The 19557-nt window shown below is 37.7% G+C and overlaps 2 protein-coding genes across 10 annotated transcripts; both read left to right on the forward strand.

Moving 5' to 3' along the window:
- The first annotated feature begins 219 nt into the window (after positions 1–219).
- Positions 220–7243, forward strand: LOC122089347 (myb family transcription factor PHL6). Of its 8 annotated transcripts, none has more exons than XM_042658999.1 (9): positions 220–544; positions 2074–2179; positions 2427–3117; positions 3833–4046; positions 4319–4395; positions 4479–4518; positions 5650–5716; positions 5797–5866; positions 6659–7243. In XM_042658999.1, exons 3-9 carry the CDS (start codon positions 2461–2463, stop codon positions 7001–7003), a joined length of 1470 nt encoding a protein of 489 aa, XP_042514933.1. In that variant the 5' UTR covers positions 220–544; positions 2074–2179; positions 2427–2460; the 3' UTR covers positions 7004–7243. The 8 variants fall into 8 exon arrangements, with proteins under 8 accessions (XP_042514933.1, XP_042514936.1, XP_042514938.1 ...); XM_042659002.1 differs by having other exon boundaries at positions 2074–2146; XM_042659004.1 differs by having other exon boundaries at positions 2074–2124.
- Positions 7244–13425: 6182 nt separating this feature from the next.
- LOC122090074 lies at positions 13426–17760 on the forward strand. Of its 2 annotated transcripts, none has more exons than XM_042659912.1 (3): positions 13426–14056; positions 15228–16957; positions 17090–17760. In XM_042659912.1, the coding sequence occupies exons 2-3, from the start codon at positions 15229–15231 to the stop codon at positions 17503–17505; spliced, it is 2145 nt and encodes a 714-aa protein (XP_042515846.1). In that variant the 5' UTR covers positions 13426–14056; position 15228; the 3' UTR covers positions 17506–17760. The 2 variants fall into 2 exon arrangements, with proteins under 2 accessions (XP_042515846.1, XP_042515845.1); XM_042659911.1 differs by having other exon boundaries at positions 13427–14056; positions 14838–16957.
- The last annotated feature ends 1797 nt before the right edge of the window (positions 17761–19557 follow it).

The following is a 19557-nucleotide window of genomic DNA, read 5'->3' on the forward strand; positions in this document are numbered from 1 at the left end:
ATTTAAAAAACTCTAAATCTATTCTTTATCTTTTAATTGAAACGAGAGAGAGAGAGAGAGAGAGAGAGAGAGAGAGAGAGAGAGAGAGAGAGAGAGAGTTTAAAGAGAAATGACAATCAAAGATTCAAAGCGCATAATAGCTTTTTTTTTGGTAAAAGAAAGCGCATAATAGCATGAACAAAAGTAGTAGTAATCTTAATCATTGCTACCTGGAAACAACCTCCCTGCTCCCTCCCAATCAAAAATATCCAAAACATTATTTTCGAAGTTTGAGTAGTCTCCAAACTTCAATTTTTTCCCCCTTCTTCTTACGTAAGCAAGTTTGTTCTTAGAGTTTGGAGAGCCGTGCGGTTGTATTCTCTAATCTCTACGTTTTGTTTTTACAATTGTCTTCTGCTTCTGCTTCTGCTCTCCGTTTCTAAGGTCGAGAGCAGCAGCAGCAGCAGCAGTCGCCAAACTTAATACACAAACAGAGAGAGAGAGAGAGAGAGAGAGAGAGAGAGAGAGAGAGATCTCGTTTGGTAATTACCGTCCACAGCTAGAGGTGAGCAGAATTTCGTTATCTGTATTTATTCTTCTTTTTTCTCTGCTTCTTTAGCATACAATGATGTCTTTCTTCCATGGCAACTTTAGATCAACCGCAACTTCTTCCCTTCTCCTCTATCTGTTCCATTCAGCTGGCCTCCCAGCTGACCAAAATTTTCTTCCTCTCCGAATCCTTCAATCTTTTTTTTTTTTTTTTGTGTGTGTGTGTGTTTTTCTAATTGCTTTGTTTGTACTTGTTTTCTTCTCTTTGAATAAATTCCTTCTGAGTTTATCAATTGCTGTTCTATGTTAATGGAAAATTTCCCTTCTTTCTTTCTCATCTTACTTGATTTTGGAAAAATTGTATGTTTTCTCCCTACTTTCTTATTGTTATTGTTTTCTTCGTCACTTGGGTTGAAGTGATGAAAGAAGACCAAGTGTTTGAACTTAACACAACAACAGCGATGTCTGTGAGGAGTCGACCCCTACGTAGTTTGCTTAAGGCCTCCTTAGGTGAATTCTTTTTAACAGAATCATTTGGATAGCCGAGTTCCCCCCCACTCTCTTTCCCCCGAAGCTCCGTCTGGATGCAAATAAAAGGAAGCGAAGGGAAGTGAAATTGGTTTGAAAAAGAGAAAAAAAAAAGTAAATTTTGTCATCATTATTGTGTAACCTACTACAGAATTTTATTACATTTCATAATTATATTTTTTAAAATAATTTTTATCTTCCTTCTCAAATTTAAGGGATTGGGTTGCAAAATAAAGTACAATTTAACAGTAAAATCTGAAATGAGTGGAATTTATTGCATCATGATGTTAGGTAGTGATTACAAAAGTTTCCATTATTAGTTTTAATTTAATTTTACTTCCTTCCCTTTTCCCGTGCTACCAGATGGAGCTAAAATATATAAAAAGGGGAAAAAATCATATAAAGAGTTCAAAATGTACTGAATCACCCATTTGACACGTAATCAGTGCTTTGAATTCTACTATTTTGTTGGTGTTACTGTAGATGTGGTCTTAACTGTTAACTCTCCTCATCTTTCTAATTGTTTGTGGAACTGGTAAGTAGGAACTTCATCTTAGGTCTGTTGAAATTCATCCTTTGTTGCCGATGAATCAAGCATGTTCCAAATAATGGTGACTAACTTCTAATTGTACTTAAGCCTATGAGCCCTGTATTTTACACCTCCTCTTTCAGGAAGCAATTATGACATATCAAAGTGAGGATGGCAACGACTTCATGAGTTACATTATGGTGATTTTATTACCAAAAGTTCACGATAATGTTTTTAAGCTTTGTTATCCTCACTTCCTGTTGGAGTTTGAATGAATTCAAGTTTGAGCTCTGGTACAGTTCAATAATGTTTCTTTTTAAATGTTTCTAATTAATTTAAAATTAATGGTTTTCATGAACAATTTCTTGCCTGCTCATAAACTGGGATTTATTTGCATCATATGTTCCCTTTGTTGGATTTGCTGGACATGACAACATGGGTTACTGGACTGAGGGACTTTTTTCTTTTCTTTTCTTTTCTTATCTTAGTGCAGGTCATGTGTTTGCAAGGATTTTCTGCCCTATCCCTCTGCTGGCAATGTAATGATGGATTCATCTAGATGTAACTAAAACCCTTCATTCTTTATGTTGCTGGGTAAATATGTCATCTAAATCCTCTCATTAAGAGAAATTGTTATCGAGGGGAATCAGTTTCAGGCCTTGTACTTAGCAAGGGTACATTTTGATGATGTAGGAAATACTTTTTGATTTATTTTGTTCTTATTACTCCTGTGGAAACATTTAGATAAGTGGGCCTTGTACTTAGCAATATACTCAAATTCCAGATATTATATGCAATTTAAATTTTTTCATCTCTATATCTTCCCATTTATTGATTTCAGTGAGTGGACAAACATTTGGACTCGTCCAAATACCATGAACCGCCACAGTATGATTACAATTAAACAGAATGAGTCTCCTAACAGAGTGACCCATAACTATTCCCAATTTCATGACATTTTCAATGCTGAATCTAAAGGACAACATCTATTAAATGATGACAGTTCATCTGGATGTTCGCCCCTTTACATACATGCAGAATCACGCAATTCCCATAGTCTTGAGAGAGCATCCCCGTATCTACCACAGAAGTTAAGCCCAAACATTAAATTAAATGGCCCTGTCTCTCCTGGTTCTCACCTCCAACATCCCAAAAGCACATTTTCTCGGTCTTCTGCTTTCTGTACCAGTTTGTACTTATCTTCTTCAGTAAGCTCTGAGACCAGTCGATATCTTGGCAACCTACCTTTTCTACCTCACCCCCCAACTTCCAACCAATCCATTTCTGCTGTTCATTCATCAAAATCCCCATTGCTTTTGAGTGGGGATTTTAGCAACCAAGGTGATGAAGATAGCTCAGAGTATCGGATGAAGGACTTTCTTAATTTTCCGGAAGAGTCTTCGGAAGCTGGCTTTCATGGTGCAAATTATGCAAATGAGAGTTTAACATTTACAGAGCAGTTGGAACTACAGATGTTATCTGAAGAGCTCGACATAGCTATCACAGGCAACGCAAAAAATCCCAGGCTTGATGTGAGTGCATTTAACCCACAACTTTTCGTTATGTTTCTGAGCAATTTCATTATTTTTTTTTTCAAAGCGCTATCAGAATTTTTTTGTTGTTCATTTCTTTGCTTTTCTAGTGTTTTTTTTATTGTCATATAGGAAATCCAAGGTGCCTTCAGGTAGAGGTCTACCAATGAGATATCCTTATTGCCAATGAAATTTCATAGCCAATAATTGACAAGATTGCACTGTCATTCTATCTATAAATGGCTCTTTGGGCCCTCCTCTGTATCTTCTGTTCACCTGAAAAATGGGACATCTTTGATGGTTAGGATTCTCCAGTTGTATCAGATTTGGGACACAATTATTTCAAAAAGGAACCCTTCCAATGGTGGGTTCTCACCTAAAGTTTAGTCATTTGGAATGCTATGTCACTGACAGGCTGCCCTGATCTACTCGATGTGTACCTTAGATTTCCTTTATGGTAAGTATATATATAGGGGGAGAGTTTTCTGTTCGGAAGCGTGGCTCCTGCACCAGCATGGGGGTCAATGAGAGAGTCCGTGGAAGCATCAACAGGGATGGGATTTTATCTTTCATCAGGGGTGGACCAGTCATTTAGCAAGGCCCTGCATCTGGGCATAGAATCTATGCTCCCAGACAGGCTCCTTTTACCATATATATGCATAAAACTTTGGTCACAACATCCTGCGATCAATAGATTGATTTTTGTTTGATGTAGGAAATATATGAGGCACCGCAAGTTTCATCAATCCCAACTTCAGGATTGAAATGCAATCAGGATAATGAACCTTTGATCCCACCAGTTGATGGGCAGGTCCATCCAAGTCAACCAACTCCTGTAGCTGCCACTGCACACAAGCCAAGAATGAGGTGGACACCAGAGCTTCATGAACGTTTTATTGAAGCTGTGAACAAGTTTGATGGGGCTGAAAGTAAGCAATAACCATATCAAATGAGCTTACACATTGGAATAATTTTTTTCCCATCTCATGAGGTCAAGATTTAAATCTTGGATTTGGTCCTGGTTGAAATGCTTACATTATGTCAAAGTATTAAGGTTCTGATGTAATACTATAAATTTGTATGAGATCAAGCTGAAACTGGTCAAATTTTTCTAGTAGCTTGAAACTAAAATGCAACTCTTTCAATGTCATTTAATATTTGAACCCCGCACGTGGCTCACATGCCTCTTCGTTAAATGCAGAGGCAACCCCAAAGGGTATATTGAAGCTTATGAATGTTGAGGGTTTGACCATCTACCATGTCAAAAGCCATCTGCAGGTTATTATATGGATTATCATCTTAAACTTGAGATAGCGTCTATGCCATATGAGCTCATATTTTCAACTGTTCATGATTTGCAGAAATACAGACTTGCAAAGTATATGCCAGAGACAAAAGAAGGTAAAACTTATGTTACTTGTGGGTGTTCTGAATCTGGTGTGTAGCATCATTTTACAATTACATCAATTAAAAAACTATACAATGCTCAGTACAACCAGTGTCCATAATTCTGTGTGTATCACCCCATGGTCCAATCTGTTCAATGGGAAGCTTTAACAGAAGTGGTGTAACCAAACCTAAGTATTATAGGGGAACCAAAGTGTGGTAAGAGTCCAGCCTTGAGGTTTTACTTGGTATCGGCTTTCTTTCAAGTACTATGGGCTTGAACAAACAACTGCTTGACTATGATGCAATAGATTTTGATTGGGAGGTTGGTTCAAGTTATATACTTCTATATTATTTTTTGTCTAAAGATGTCTAACCGCTGCACCAATCATTCCCGCCCGGGGGGGGGGGGGGGGCAGGACACTGCCTGTGGTATCTGTTAGGCATAACCCTCTCCATACGCATCTATACTAGCCAGTTATATTCTATTTATGTGCACAAATTCCTCTGTATTCCTACCTTTTTTATTGGTGATCTTATCTAATAATGAACATGGTAGCTTTTGGAAGGTCAAATTATGGTTTTATTGACTGTTTAAAGTTAGGCTGAAGTATAAAATACTTTCAAGATGAAACTTTGCTTTACTAGAAAGCCTCATATAGGTTTAAATCTTGGGTTTCAAGATAATTCTTCAAAACTTTCTTGAGAAGTCGATTCTGTTTGCAGAACTTGGACCTTAGAAGAGACAAGGAGAATATAACCCTAAATATGGTGGCTATATGCATGACCTGGGCCACTAGTTTTATTTGTGACCCATGCAGAGAATTTCCCAACTATCCAATGATCAGAATGGCCAAATCATCCCTCAATGTGGTAGAAGTGGGTGCTGTGCTAGAAACATTCCAGAACTATGGTGCCAGAAACATTTTTCTCTTTTTCATGAGCATATAATTGTTTTGGATCTCTGTCTTTATTTTTTTTTTTAAATTATTTTATGCACGCATCCATGTAGCCAACCCGATTAAGCTGGGATAGGTTTGAGTTTGTTGTTGTCATCGTTTTGATCTGATATTCTAGCAATATATTCTCTGGTTGTTGTGATATCAATTCAGACTCTTGAACTGTTTAATTTTTCATTTTTTGAAGCCAAGATAGCCTCTTGCGCTGAAGAAAAAAAGACAGCTTCAACTGAATGTGATGCACATGTGAAAAGGTCAATATCATCCCCCCTTTTTCTATTCATAATTGGACGAATCATGCAAAGTGATAATTTTTTTTTTTTTGGTCATACAGGAACTTGCAAGTCACGGAAGCTCTACGTATGCAAATGGAAGTTCAAAAGCAGCTTCATGAACAGCTTGAGGTGTGTATGGTATTTTGATTGATTCAAGCTATGTTTGAATTTTGTTTCTATTTTAATGTTTTCGTACATTTCCTTGGTATCTCTATTTTACTGCATGCTCAGTGCTGTATGATTGTTCATTTAATTCATATGGTATTCTTAATTGCATTCTGTTTGTTATACCAGTTTGCTCTGTCCTCTTTAGATGTTGGCATCTAGTTGATCCAATGGTAGAGGGAAGTGGGTTTCTAATGGTTGTAGGAATTGTGGTTTTTCCCTTGTAGTTTGGAATCCACGAAGAACGTGGTTTGAGGGTCTGGTCATGCAGCTAATATAAGCCTGAGTGTTGATAAGAGATGGGTCTTCTACTAGTTTGTCCTTTCTTAGGAAATATGAGGGTTTCCACTAGTGGTTTGAGTAGTGTGATTAGGGTTGCATTTCTGTACAAGGAGTGTGACTTTGGATGAGAATCCAGGGGGTTGAATCTTTTGTAATCAGGTGTTCTGTAAATTTAGTGTGAGCTGAATCACATCCATTGTCAAACTACTTCAATCTTCTGTTTTGTGGTTGCTTGCTGTTCTTATTTGATTGCATTTTTATTGGGTTTTGTGATTTGGACTCTTCAAAAAAGACATTGTTACATTCTGAATTCTCTTAACACCTAAAGAGCTCTTTTGAAATTTGTAGCAGTTCTATTATGCTTCTTGATAAAATTTTCTTATTTTTTATTTTTTTAGGGAATTTGTATTATTATTATTATTATTATTATTCTTTTATTATTTTATTATTTTTTATTTTTTGTTGTTTGTGCAGGTGCAAAGGGCTCTTCAGTTACGTATAGAGGAGCATGCAAGGTATTTGCAGAAGATTTTAGAAGAACAAAAGAAAGCTGGCGGCACCTTAATTGCTGATCGTGAGCTGCCAAGCCTGCCATCATTGACTAGCCCGCAATCAGAATCTGAAGCGAAGCCTGAGACTTCATTTACTTGTGCCTCATCACAACCAGAATCTAAAATTGACTCCTCAACTCTAACAGAAAAACATGAAGCTCCTGATTGCAGTCTATCTGAGCAGCCAACTTGTCAGAAACAAGTTCATTGTGGAGCCAAGCTGGAAATAACATCTGGAGAGACTGTGGTTGAGAATCCTGGACAATGACCCATTCAGACCATGCTTGAAAAATTTGTTTGAGAAATCCCTTTCCTTCTTTGTACATATACTATGTAAAAACAGAAAGTTAGAAAACAAAAAGAGAAGTATCGAAGTGGAAAGTGTGTGTGAATCTCTAATTTAGCAGCCAAACAGCAAATGCTGTATCAATTTCTAATTTAGCGGCTGTAAATTACTGCAATGACAAAATTCTTTAGCGAGTGAACTTATACCATTCTCATTGGTCAATTTTCAGGCTTGCAGCCTCAAATTAGCATGTAATGCAACTCAGGAGGTGGTTCAGATTGCTAAGTTTGGCTGGGTGAGTATCTTTTGCTGCAATGTGCAGGGCTGATGTGGCCATCGTGATTGCTCTATCTCAATAATGATGAGGGCTGATCTAGGAGTATCTGATCTTGTTATTTCTACTTGCAAATAACCAAATATTTTTCTGTTAAAAATATCTAATACCTATTTGGAAAATATCATAACCGTTCTCACTCGGGACTTATCTGAGTAATAGGTGTTCGGTTCTGGATTCCAAACTTAGGAGGAGGCATCAAGGGGTCATGATCCTCCAACTTTGGGTCTGCTCAAGGAAAAATCTCAAAAGTCAGGCATCCTTTAGTACTCATAAAGCCACCTTTAGTACTCATAAAGCCACCTTCCTTAAATCTCTTGAACTAACTTTTTAAATAATTTTAACCCCTTTGTCTCTCAGCACTTCAGTTCTTGGTCTCTGCCTTCATATTCCTTGGGTGCTCTTTTCATATCTATATACCTCTATATATATATATATATATATATATATATCATATTACTATATAAAAGTACGTCTTTCCCTTCTTTGGTATACTTTTTCAAAAATATCAAAAAACCATTGACATCTACCCAAAAAAATTTCTAAATGACCAAAAAACACTATAAAAAATCTCCAAATGACAAAAAGCCCCTCAAAATGGAAGATGAAACAAATAATAATTATATAATTCACTATAATTCTCTATAATAATAATAATTATTATTATTAATAAATTCAATATAATTCTCTGTGATTATTATTAATAATAATAAACTCACTATAATTCTCTCTCTCTAAACGTGGAGGAGAAAGGGAGAGAGTATAGAGGAAATAGAGAGAATTATGGAGAATGGGGAGGGAATGAATAGTTATGGATATATTAAAAAAGTAAATATGGAGAGAGATATACTACAACCCCACTTAAAAAGGCAAATATGGAGAGAGATATACCAAAAAAAAAAACCCCACTCATCTTCTCACCCCTTAAAATGGAAGATGAAACAAATAATAATTATATAATTCTCTCTCCCTAAACGTGGAGGAGAAAAGGGAAGTAAAACTCTTTATAATTCTCCATAATTAATAATAATAATAATAATAAATTCACTATAATTCTCTATAATTATTATTATTACTAATAATAATAAATTCACTATAATTCTCTCTCTCTCTCTCTCTCTCTCTCTCTCTCTCTCTCTCTCGCCATTATTAAATATCTACAATTAAAAAAATTCTAAATGACTAAAAAACCTCTCAATATGGAAGATAAAAAAAATAATAATGAAAGGGGAAAGTAATTCTTGCCATTACTCCTCCTTAAATCTCTCTCAATCTCTCTCTCTCTCCATATTTAAATCTCTATAATAAAAAAAAAAAAAAAAAAACTTACTTATCTTCTCACCCCTCAAAATGGAAGATGATCAAAATAACTCCTTCTCCCTCTCTCCCTAAACGTGGAGGAGAAAGGGGAATAAGAATTAATTATAATTATTAAGTATCAGGTTTCCAATAAAATCGTCGGTTTTTAGCCTCAGAATCTCTCTTACTCTTCTCCTATAAATACAGCTTTTCCTTTTTTCCTGGTATTTTTGGGTTTCCTCTTTAGAATTTGGTTTTGTTCTTCATGGTGGAACCAAAGCTTTAATGCTTATTCTTTCGTTTTTTCTTTCTTTTAGTGTTTTTGAAAAAACACTGAAAATCACAAAGAAACTGCTTTCTTACTTTCTTCTTTGATTATTGCATACTTGTATGTTTTCCTCTACTATGTAGAAGCCTACATTTTCAGATTGATTCATAGTTGAAGCATTTCTGGATCGAGATATTCGCTTAGAAACCATATTTTACTGTTTCTGGTGCATTTGTGGTGAAAATTTTAGTTGGATTGAACATTGTGGTCTCAGTCTCTCAGGTTTTTCCCGTTCATGGAAATAGATTAACTCTGAAGAAAGCCCTTGTTACTGGATGTAGTTAGTGTGACTATTTTTTCTTACAGTTCCAATTTATAAGTATTTATGTATTTTCATCTCTAATTTTTGTATTTTCCTGGATGTAGGGAGGAACTTCGTGTTTCTTTTATCTAAAGATTTGGATACATGAGTAACAAGATTTTGTTTTTTCTTATTCTGAGATCCCCTGAAGAATTGAGAAATGGACAAAGAATTATTATGTTAGTGGTAATATATATTTCTGGTAGCAGGTTATCGACGTTTTTAATAATTGCATTAATTAGATTTTTGAAACTCTTAGCATTCTCAAAGATCATGAAGAAATATGATAAGGTTCTCCATAATTGACAAAAATTTCACGCTTGTTTATGTCAAGTTTTCAATGCAATAAGTTTCTATACTGGTAAAACAAAATGAACCTCTAAAGTTCCCCAATAGACCTTCCCATTATGTAATTTGAAAACAAGAATTGTCTCATTTTCTTATTCATTAATTAATTTTTATTTTTAGATTACTTCAAAATGGGAAGCAAGGGCTTACCTAAATTTGGTTGACAACTCCTATCTTGAAAGCTCCGATGGGAATAGTCCAAAATATTCAATTAGATATGGAGATCATATGATAATTTGTACTACGTATAGGGGAATCTCGATTTGCGAAGAGATACTAGCAACTTTGGAGCATGCCTCTAGCTCAACTTGATGAAAATATTATTAGTTGGATTCTTGATTTTTTTTAGTTTAGAGTAAAAACACTAATTTTATATACTTTTTGTACTTGAATGATTAATTGGTATCTTCCCACAAGTGCTAGATGGAAAGAGGCGCATCAGTTCATTCTCTTATCGTACATAAATAAATTGAAAAGATTTTTTTTTCATGTATAAAGTCTCATCAATCCCTTTAGGCATTGAAGCTGAGAAATCAAGCATTACATCTTTTAGACTTGAGAATTGGAGGAGAAATGCAGTGAATGAAGAATGGGGACATTAATATTCAATTCCAAAATGGATTGTAACAATCTAGACTAAAGCCTAACTACGTTCTCCAGAAACAAACATGTCTAAGACACATATTGGATTATGTCTTAGTGGCATCAACCAGTCTAAGAGATAGGCATGTGAGTATGTAGGCACAAACCATTGAAAGCTGAAAGCAAGGGCCTAAACGTACAAAGTTAATGTAAGAACGTACATTTATCGCAATCCAAGAGAAAATCAGGAACCTTATTAAGTTCAAGTTCCTCCTTGGAGAGAAGTCTAGATCAACCTCTTTAACTTCTTCTATGGCAGCAAAACATATCCAGTCCTCAACTTGTATAGGACTCTCTATCTTGGATCAAAGAGCAGTTAGAATCTATATACTTTAGTGTCTACATGGAAATTCAGAACCGATCAACTATTCTGTTGAACTCCTCTAGACTTCAACCTTACGGGAAGTTCTTTCTGAAGAATAGACCATGAATTACAAAATCCTGTAGACATAACTCCCATCTAGATTCTCCTCTATTAATTAATAATTATTCAGATATTTTAATATCAAATTCCCTCTCTCAATCTTACTCTACCCATTGAGATTGTTGGGAAATGCCATGTGATTTCATGTTTTTCTGTCACTCAATGAGGTTGCTGCACAAGTATCCTCTCAAATTCTCTTTGTTGGATCCCCACCAACACCCACACCACCTTCTCCATCTCTCTTTGTTGACTCTGCTTTCACCTTCTGCTCCTATAAGCAAGGTTGGTATTATTACTGCCTCAGTTTTAATCATTTAGGAGCAGTATATGTTTTTAAATAATAAAACTAACACTTGAATGTAACAACTCTAAAAAATTTGAATTTTATATCTAAATATTTGACCAAACGTGCATTTGCACGTGCAAGTTTACTAGTATATATATATATATCTTATAGAGGGAAATACCATTTTGTTTATAAGCATTTTTATTTTATTTTTTATTTTATTTTTCCAGGAAATTGAAATGGTTAGTGAGTTGTAATTGAGATGTATAGAGTTATAGAGTTATATAATCTCACATTGATTTGTTCTGATCCTTGGTGCCTTTATATACATGAGGAGCTCTCTTCATTTAATGGCTTAAGGTTTTAGGTTGAAAGCTCCAATAAAGGAAGTCCTCCATGAGACTTGAACCCACAATCAGGGTTTTAGGAATCGAACATGGGTGATCCATATCAGATATTGGCGGTACTTGGCTGATACTGGATTGATGATATGGTATGGACAGAGTGTAGGTTGGTATGAATATGGTACTATATCAATATCTTTGAGGGCAAAAATGTCTAATATATATATATGATATCCCCTAGAAAGTGGTTTTGCTCCTCTTTTCTCATCATCAATCGAATCACCAAAGCCGTGTCTCTCACTTCTAATTGGAATTACTGCTGCAGCTTGCTAAACCAGTACAAAGAGAGAATGATTTAGGAATCTTAACCAGTCTGCCATACATAGTAGTTTCAATGCGTATGCTAGGGGTGTCAATTCGTGGCCCGACCCGACTAAACAGATCGGGACCGATCATTTATAGACCGGCCCAGCCCGGACCGTTTATTAAACGTGTCGGGCTTGAGCCCGGCCCGTTTATAAATGGTCGGTCTCGATTTTGCTACTTGGACCGTCGGGCGCCCGACCAAGACTGACCGAATAACGCCCGATCGAGACCGGCCTATTGTGCACCGACTTGACCCAACCCTTTAATGATTGTAGAATACCTATTTTACCCCCCAAATTAAAGAATAAAAACTAAAAAGTAAAGACATGTTCACATTTTAAATAATGGTAATATTTGGTATCATTTATTGATTTATTGTCATTTTTTTGGGCTTGCATGAGTGTGCCGGAATATAAGAGCACATTTTAAAGAGGGCCCGTTTAAAAACCGGTTAAAGCCCGTTTAACATTAAACATGTTCGTAGCCTAGTTAAGGCCCGACTAAAGTCCGATTAAGGTAGCCCAATTATAGTCCGAGGCGGACCGACTGAATATAAAGTGTACCATGCCCTCAATAACTAAGCCCGATTAGTTAAATGGGCGGACACGGTGTAGCCTTTGAAAGTCTTCAAGCCCGATTAAGCTCGACCGAAACCGAACCAGCCCGACCGGTTGACACCCCTAGCGTATGCGCTGCCCTTTCCTAACAGTTAGAGCTTTTAAGGAAGGACAATGTCAATGAATACATCAACTTTGCTGCCCTTCCCCAAGTGAGCTTTGACGGAAGGGCAACCTTAATGTATACATCAACTTTGTTGCCATTCTTTTACAGTTTGAGGTTTTAAAGAGGGATAGTGTCAATGTATACATCAGTCCTTCCCTACAAGTTTGAGCTCTTACGGAAGGACAACATTAAAAAGTAGTTCTGTTCTTTTTTTTTTTATCTGAATTGATGATTTGGGCAACGAAGTGGCCCTTTGGCACGGAACACGGGTGAACGGATTCAAGGGAGAGTTGAAACCGCTTACTAGCGAATGAGGAGGGAAACCAGCCTCGCTCAGCGCAAAATAACGTCTATATGGAATAGAAATTCCACAGCGTTGTGAATCCTAGACAAAGGACGATCCTTCTTGGAGATAACTCCAGAAGATCAACGAAACCTGGCGCAATCTACTTAAACAACTCACAGGCTTGGCTCGGTCTGAAGGAAAATGTAGAACTTTTAGAGAAGCGGATAGGATTGAGGCTTCCTTTTGGAACCTTGGCATAGCTCTTCACAGAGACAGAACTGATATAACACAGAACCTTGCAAAGCTTGAAGTAGAACCAATGACAAGAAGTTTACGAGGAGTACACGAAAATGAAGTTGAAGTAATCAAATTAAAGGGTTAAAAAAGAGCTCAAGGATTGGGTTTTAAAAAGACCTTGTACGAAAAGGAAGAACAAGTCAAGACAAGCAAGAAGGATAATAAGTGGATAAGCTTGATTCCCAGAAAGCAGAAGATTGACTTAGGATGGATATGATATTGGGGAAACGGAAAGAAACGTACGAACTGTCAGACAGAGGCTCAGGTTTTCAAGCTGATACTTTAAAATTCCAAATTCTCCTTCTTTCCTTCTGTTATTCTTTTTTATGGGGTTCGCTAGAGAGAGTGAGAGAGTGAGAGAGTGAGAGAGTGTGGGTGTGTGTGGGAGGGAGAGGAGAGAGAGAGAGGAGAGAGGGAGAGAGAGAGAGACAGACAGAGAAGGAAGGAGTGAAAAGTGTGTAGGGGAAGCTATGGCTTGGCAGTTTTTACTTGCGACAGTCTGTGCTGAGCGTTAGATTGGAATAAAAAAGTATATAAAATGCAGAAGCTTTGGTTTTAGTCTTATCGATTCAAAACTTGTTATAATAAATGATTATTGCCTTATCGATCGACGACTTGACACTTGCTTGAGAGGGCTTAATTCGGATCAATGGGAATCTGCTCCTTTCTCCTGTACCTCGACGACTCGAGTCTGCCTCTGCCTCTGCCTCTGCCTCTGCCTCTTGTTAATTGTGATTCAAAAAGGGGAAAGCTTTACATTGATTCCTCCCAATTCCCAACTGTTCTTTGACTCCTGCGATTCGTCTTTCCTGAGTCCTGAGTCTCCTGACTGCGGTGGGCGAGCCAGCGACCGGAGAGGGACAGAGAGTTAGAGATAGAAAGAGAAGCGCAACATTCGACGGTTCCTATGATCGACGGAATGACCTCTATGTCAGAATGGTTAGGGCTCGTTCTGCGGATTTTCCCATTTCGATTTTTGAACTTTTCCGAGTGTTATAGTAACTGAGAGGCAGGGAGGAACAGCGGCAGAGCATTTGATTTTGTCGTCTCTTGAAAGGTTAGGGCTTCTTCTTCTTCTCAATGCTTTTCTCTGAAATTCCGTTTGCACTGCTAGAAAATGTCGCAAAATAGTTTTTTTTTTTTTTCTTAATAAAAGAAGAGAAATTGAAATTCCATCATATTGCACCTTTTCCTTGCCCTTCATCTGTTATTGTTAAATCTCTTTTCCCATCTTTCTCTATCTGTTACAGTGGTAAGGGACGCATATTTTTTAACCCTTTCTCAGCGTTGCACCGGTTAGATGGAGTTTTCTAACCCTGTCTCTCTGCAGTTTTCTTATTCTGTTTTTTATTAAAAAAATCCTTTTTTCTTCTTCCCCTTCCCCTATGTATCGGTACCCATTCTGTGGTTTTTCAGAACTTCACATAGAGGAAGTCCACTATATCCATAATTCAGGTAGCATTTTTTTTCAAGTAACAATTCAATTCAGTTCGGTTTCGGAATACTTGCCGGTGGCACGGATTAGTTTGTTCTGCGCCGAGTACAAAGAATACCTCATTTACTTGTTACATTGTTCTTTCTAAGGTTCTGGCAAATTCCTACAATTGCACTGAAATTTACAAGTCTCTTCTGCCAATTTCATTTGATTTAGGGAACAAAAGGGCTTTAGGAATGAAGTTTCTATGTATCCTATTCTTTTCTACTGGTTTTGCACAATCATGTTTTGCTATGGCCGGTCTCCTTTGATTCCTGATAAAACCTCTTCTTATGCTGAATCCATGTTGCAATACTTGGGAGTTCTTATCTTACTTGACCTCCTTTTCAATTACTGATTGCAGGTATTCTTGTTTGATGCAACAATCCTAGTGTGTATCAGTTCGAGTCGTTTGGACTATCTTCAAGTTATCTTTTGCATTACTCTTTTAATGTGGTAGTCAACAACAAGGGGAAAGTTTAATCTGTTGGGTTTGATGGGATTTTGAAATTTGCCTCATGGTCACTTTAGCTTGCAGAAAGGTTGTGGGACTGTTGACGTGATACAAATTTTTTCATTCTTTTGGCTGTTTCTTTACTGTAAGGATAGTTCCATTTAGTTTGTACTTATTGCCATGACCAACAAGTTTTCCATCAATTGAACAGTGTGGAGTTGATTTCTGATTACTTAACTAGATCTGAACTTTGTTTTCTTTGGGCATAACCTCCCATCATATACTTGACTATTCATTTAGAATGGCTACAAGTGAAGTGTCAAACAATGTTCACGATCATGGGACACCTGTCGATGAAAAGAAGAAGAGAGTCAGATGCAACTACTGTGCCAAAGAAGTGAGTGGTTTCAGCCGCCTTAAGCAGCACTTAGGAGGCATACGTGGTGATGTATTACCCTGTCAAGAAGTACCGGTAGATGTGAAGGTTCAAATGAAAAACAGCTTACTTGCAAGAAAGAAAGGAGATCTGAGTAGGGAAGTTGACACACTTTACCACCCGGATCTTCCATGGAGGAGGAACTGGTGTCCTAAGACTACCATTGACAACCATTGCCAAGGTGAATCTGCCCAAAACAGTGTTTTGGGAAAGAGACAGCATGTTGCAATGGACTCTATGCAAGAGGAAGGCCCGGAAGAGGTTATCCACCGAAGGGGAGATTCACTTCCTGTCCCTAAGGGTGAAGATGGCACACAGAACTTGTCAAGGAATGCTCAGAGGTCCATTGGCAGATTCTTTTATGAAACTGGCCTTGATTTCAATGCAGCCAAGTTGCCTAGCTTCCGGAGAATGATAAATGATATTCTGGGTAGTGCTGTTATTGCCTATAATATGCCCAGTTCTCAGGATCTTAAAGGGTGGATCCTTTGGGAGGAGGTGAAAGAGATTCACCAGTATGTTAAGGAGGTCAGACGTTCATGGGGAAGTACGGGGTGTAGCATTTTGTTGGATGGCTGGACTGATGAGAAGGGCCGGAACCTGGTTAACTTTATTGTGGATTGTCCACGTGGCCCTATATTTCTGAGGTCTGCCAATGTTTCAGGTTCTGTTGGGGATGTAAATGCTTTACAGTCAATAATTGATAACATTATAGAGGAAGTCGGGTTAGAGAATGTCGTTCAAATTGTCACGTACACTACATCAGGTTATATGGAGGATCTTGGCAAACTGTTGATGGAGAAATATAGGACTATATTTTGGACTGTATGTGCATCTCATTGCATAGACTTGATGATAGAGAAGATTGGGAGGATGATTCCCATTAAAGAAGTATTGTGCAAGGCAAAATTTATTACGAAGTTTGTTTACAGTCATGCAACCATTTTGATGCTTTTGAGAGACCATACTTATGGGCAAGACCTAGTTAAGACCTCGAGGATCAAATCTGCAATGCCCTTTTTAACATTGGAGAGTATTGTATCCCAAAAGGAGAATTTAAAGAATATGTTCACTTCAGCTGCATGGAAAACTTCGATTTGGGCTTCTAAAAGTGAAGGAAAAAGGGTAGCTAAATTGGTGGAGGACCCCTCGTTCTGGAGTGATGCTAGGATGGCTTTGAAAGCAGCTGTTCCACTTTTGCGTGCTGTCTCTCTGATTGATGGAAGAGATCATAAACCCCAAGTGGGTTACATATATGAAACAATGGATCAAGCTAAGGAGACAATAAAAGAAGAATTTAAAGGCAAGAAAACAATGTATAAGCCTTTCTGGGAACTTATTGATGGGGTTTGGGACAACCATCTTCATAGTCCTCTCCATTCAGCAGGTTACTTTCTGAACCCAAGTCTCTTTTATTCAAGTGATTTCTTTGCTGATGCTGAGGTGGCTAGTGGGCTTTTGTGCTGTATTGTCCGTTTGGTGGAGGATCGAAATATCCAGGATTTGATATCATTGCAGCTGGATGAGTATCGACATGCTAGGGGTCCTTTTGGTCAGGGGAGTGCAATTGATCAAAGAACAAAGATTTCTCCAGGTTTGTGGCATTTATCCTGTTTACTTGGCATGTTTACAGCATTATAGAGCGTATTCAGCCATAAAATGAAATTTTAATTTGCTTTCTAATTCTACCAAACAAAATTGATTTTTAATTGAATTGTTAGTGCAGCTTTATGGTGGTCTTCTTTCGGAGGGAATTGCCCTGAACTGCAGAGATTTGCCATCCGAATTCTTAGTCAGACATGTACTGCTGCATTGAGATATGAGCTGAAGAGGGATTTGCCTGAGAAGCTGCACACAAATGGAAGGAACTGTATAGAGCAAAGGCGATTGGATGATCTGATATTTGTTCATTATAATCTCCGGTTGTGGAATTTCATGTCAGACACAAATGGGGATAACAGTAATATTGTGGTTGATGAGGTTGACCCAATGAATGATTGGGTTGTGGAGGGGACTCAAAATATAGCTTCTCAAATTGACGACTCAGCTTGGATGGATTTTGATTTTGGGGACAGGGACATCCCCCCGAGTTTTTTTAACGAGGAAGAACCTTCTATTTTTCTTCCAAAAGAAGAGTTTTGAGATGGCATGGTATTGAAAATGGACGGAGACAGGACTGTGGTAACTGAAGTGACGTGTGGATGGAGTTGGGGAATTACTTCTGCTGGATAGCTGCTTGCGATTGCGAACAAATTCTCTTTTTAGTCATTTACCTGTTTAGCATCTCTAGGTAAGTTTTTTACTTTTATCCTTTATACAACTTGCTGAAAGCAAGTGGCAGTGTACATTTTCAGGACAAATAGGTGATAATAAGGTTTTTTTTTTTTTTTTTTTTTTTTAATCTCTGAATGCCTGAATGGTGAGATGGACAGTGATGGTTGTTGGTTGAGGGAATGCATGAGCTTTATATACCCATCTGTACTCTGCATCTCAAATCACTGCAATTCGTAGGGTTCCAATTTATATTCAGGCATCCTGTTTTCAAATGGACAGGGATCAGGAATTGCGATTTATTTATTTATTTATTTATTTATTTATTTGATCAGGCGTACATTTAATGCTCAAGGCCTGAAACAGGAAACAATAGGGATGAATCTTAAGGGGTGTTCTGAAACATCACCATGGCCAGCCTACTGGCATATTCTTTGGAAACTCAGAGCCTCCATCATCAGAAAACCTGTCCACATTTCTATTACTCTGTATCCCATCTTTAGACCTACTTATATCCCCCAGGAGGTTTTCAGGCTCCTGTTCATCTCTTAATTAAAAGTGCGTTGGAATGAGAGAGGACTTTGGCATTGTCTGAAACATTTTAGTAAGAAAGGTGGGGGTGAGACTGGGATCGTGGAACGCTACTCGTCTACTCTCACGAGCTTCGAATCGTCTCAGAAAAAATGAGGCTCTCGCTAGACCGCTGTCGTGACCCTACCAAACCACTCAAAATCCCAAGCATACCATTACCGGCAGCTTCTTCTTCTAGGAAGACTTTGAGTTGATTGACCCAAACCAACTTTTTCAATAGAATTTAATTTAATATAGTATACCCACCCTTCAATTTTCAATAATGGGGTAACAACAGATCAGGAGAAAATCAGTCAAATCCCAACCAAGTCATCATTCTCGGCATGTATATATATATATATATATATATAGAGAGAAACTCGCTCTCTCATCCCCCCACCCACAGCCACACATGCAGTAATGGAGAGTGACCGAAGCCAAGCCAACTGGCTCCCCAAGGGGATTGGTTTTGCATTTCTCCAATCACATAAAGTGTCAATGGAGCCGTACGTCAGGGAGAGTTTTTTTTGGTCTTTTAATCCCAATTCTATTCTCTTGTTATTATATAATATTCTTCATTCTGAAAGCGAATCGGAACCGTGTGGAAAGAAGATTAAAAACTCCCCGAACAAGATCAAGTAGAGGAAAGAAAATCCATACGCATATTAATTATATATCTATCAAACTGAAGTTGTAAAGTGAAAGATGGTGGAAAGATCAGAGCAACGGATCTTGGAGGGGTGGATGGATGGTGGTGGAATAGTAGGAGGTGATGATGTGATTGTGTGTCAGCTTATGTGGAGATATCGGCTTCAAAGATGCGCTGCTTCGTTGCAGGAAATGCTGCTTTCGACTTCAACTCGTAATAATTATCAATCTTAATTTAGTTTGTATTTGGATCAGGTTCTCGAACCAGAACTGAGAACTGAGAACTGAGAACTGCGAACTGCGAACTGCGAACTGCGAACTGCAATTAGTTAATGTGAATATTCCTTCTTTTGTGCTGCTAATTTAACGAGCTGTTACAAGCTGTTGTCCACTTCTCCCCCAGCATGCCCACTTTTCAAGTCTTATTCTTCTTCACTGCTTTCTACTTTTTGCTCTCACGCCATAGTCATCACAGACTCACTTTTGCGCAAGCTGTGTACGTATTTGTGTAATAGATCGAGAGGCCTTTCATTTGTTTCTGTAAAAGTTTGTAATGCTTTCTTCTTCTTCATCATCTTTACTCCACAGTAGACATAAACATCAAGAATTGAACACAAGGATTAATCAATGGATAGATATAAACGTTGTCGTTTGGAGAAAGGACGGATGAAAATTCTTCCTCTACGTTTCTAGCTGCTCTTCTCT

The sequence above is a fragment of the Macadamia integrifolia genome, chromosome 9 (genome assembly GCF_013358625.1).
Source record: "Macadamia integrifolia cultivar HAES 741 chromosome 9, SCU_Mint_v3, whole genome shotgun sequence".
NCBI lineage: Eukaryota > Viridiplantae > Streptophyta > Magnoliopsida > Proteales > Proteaceae > Macadamia > Macadamia integrifolia.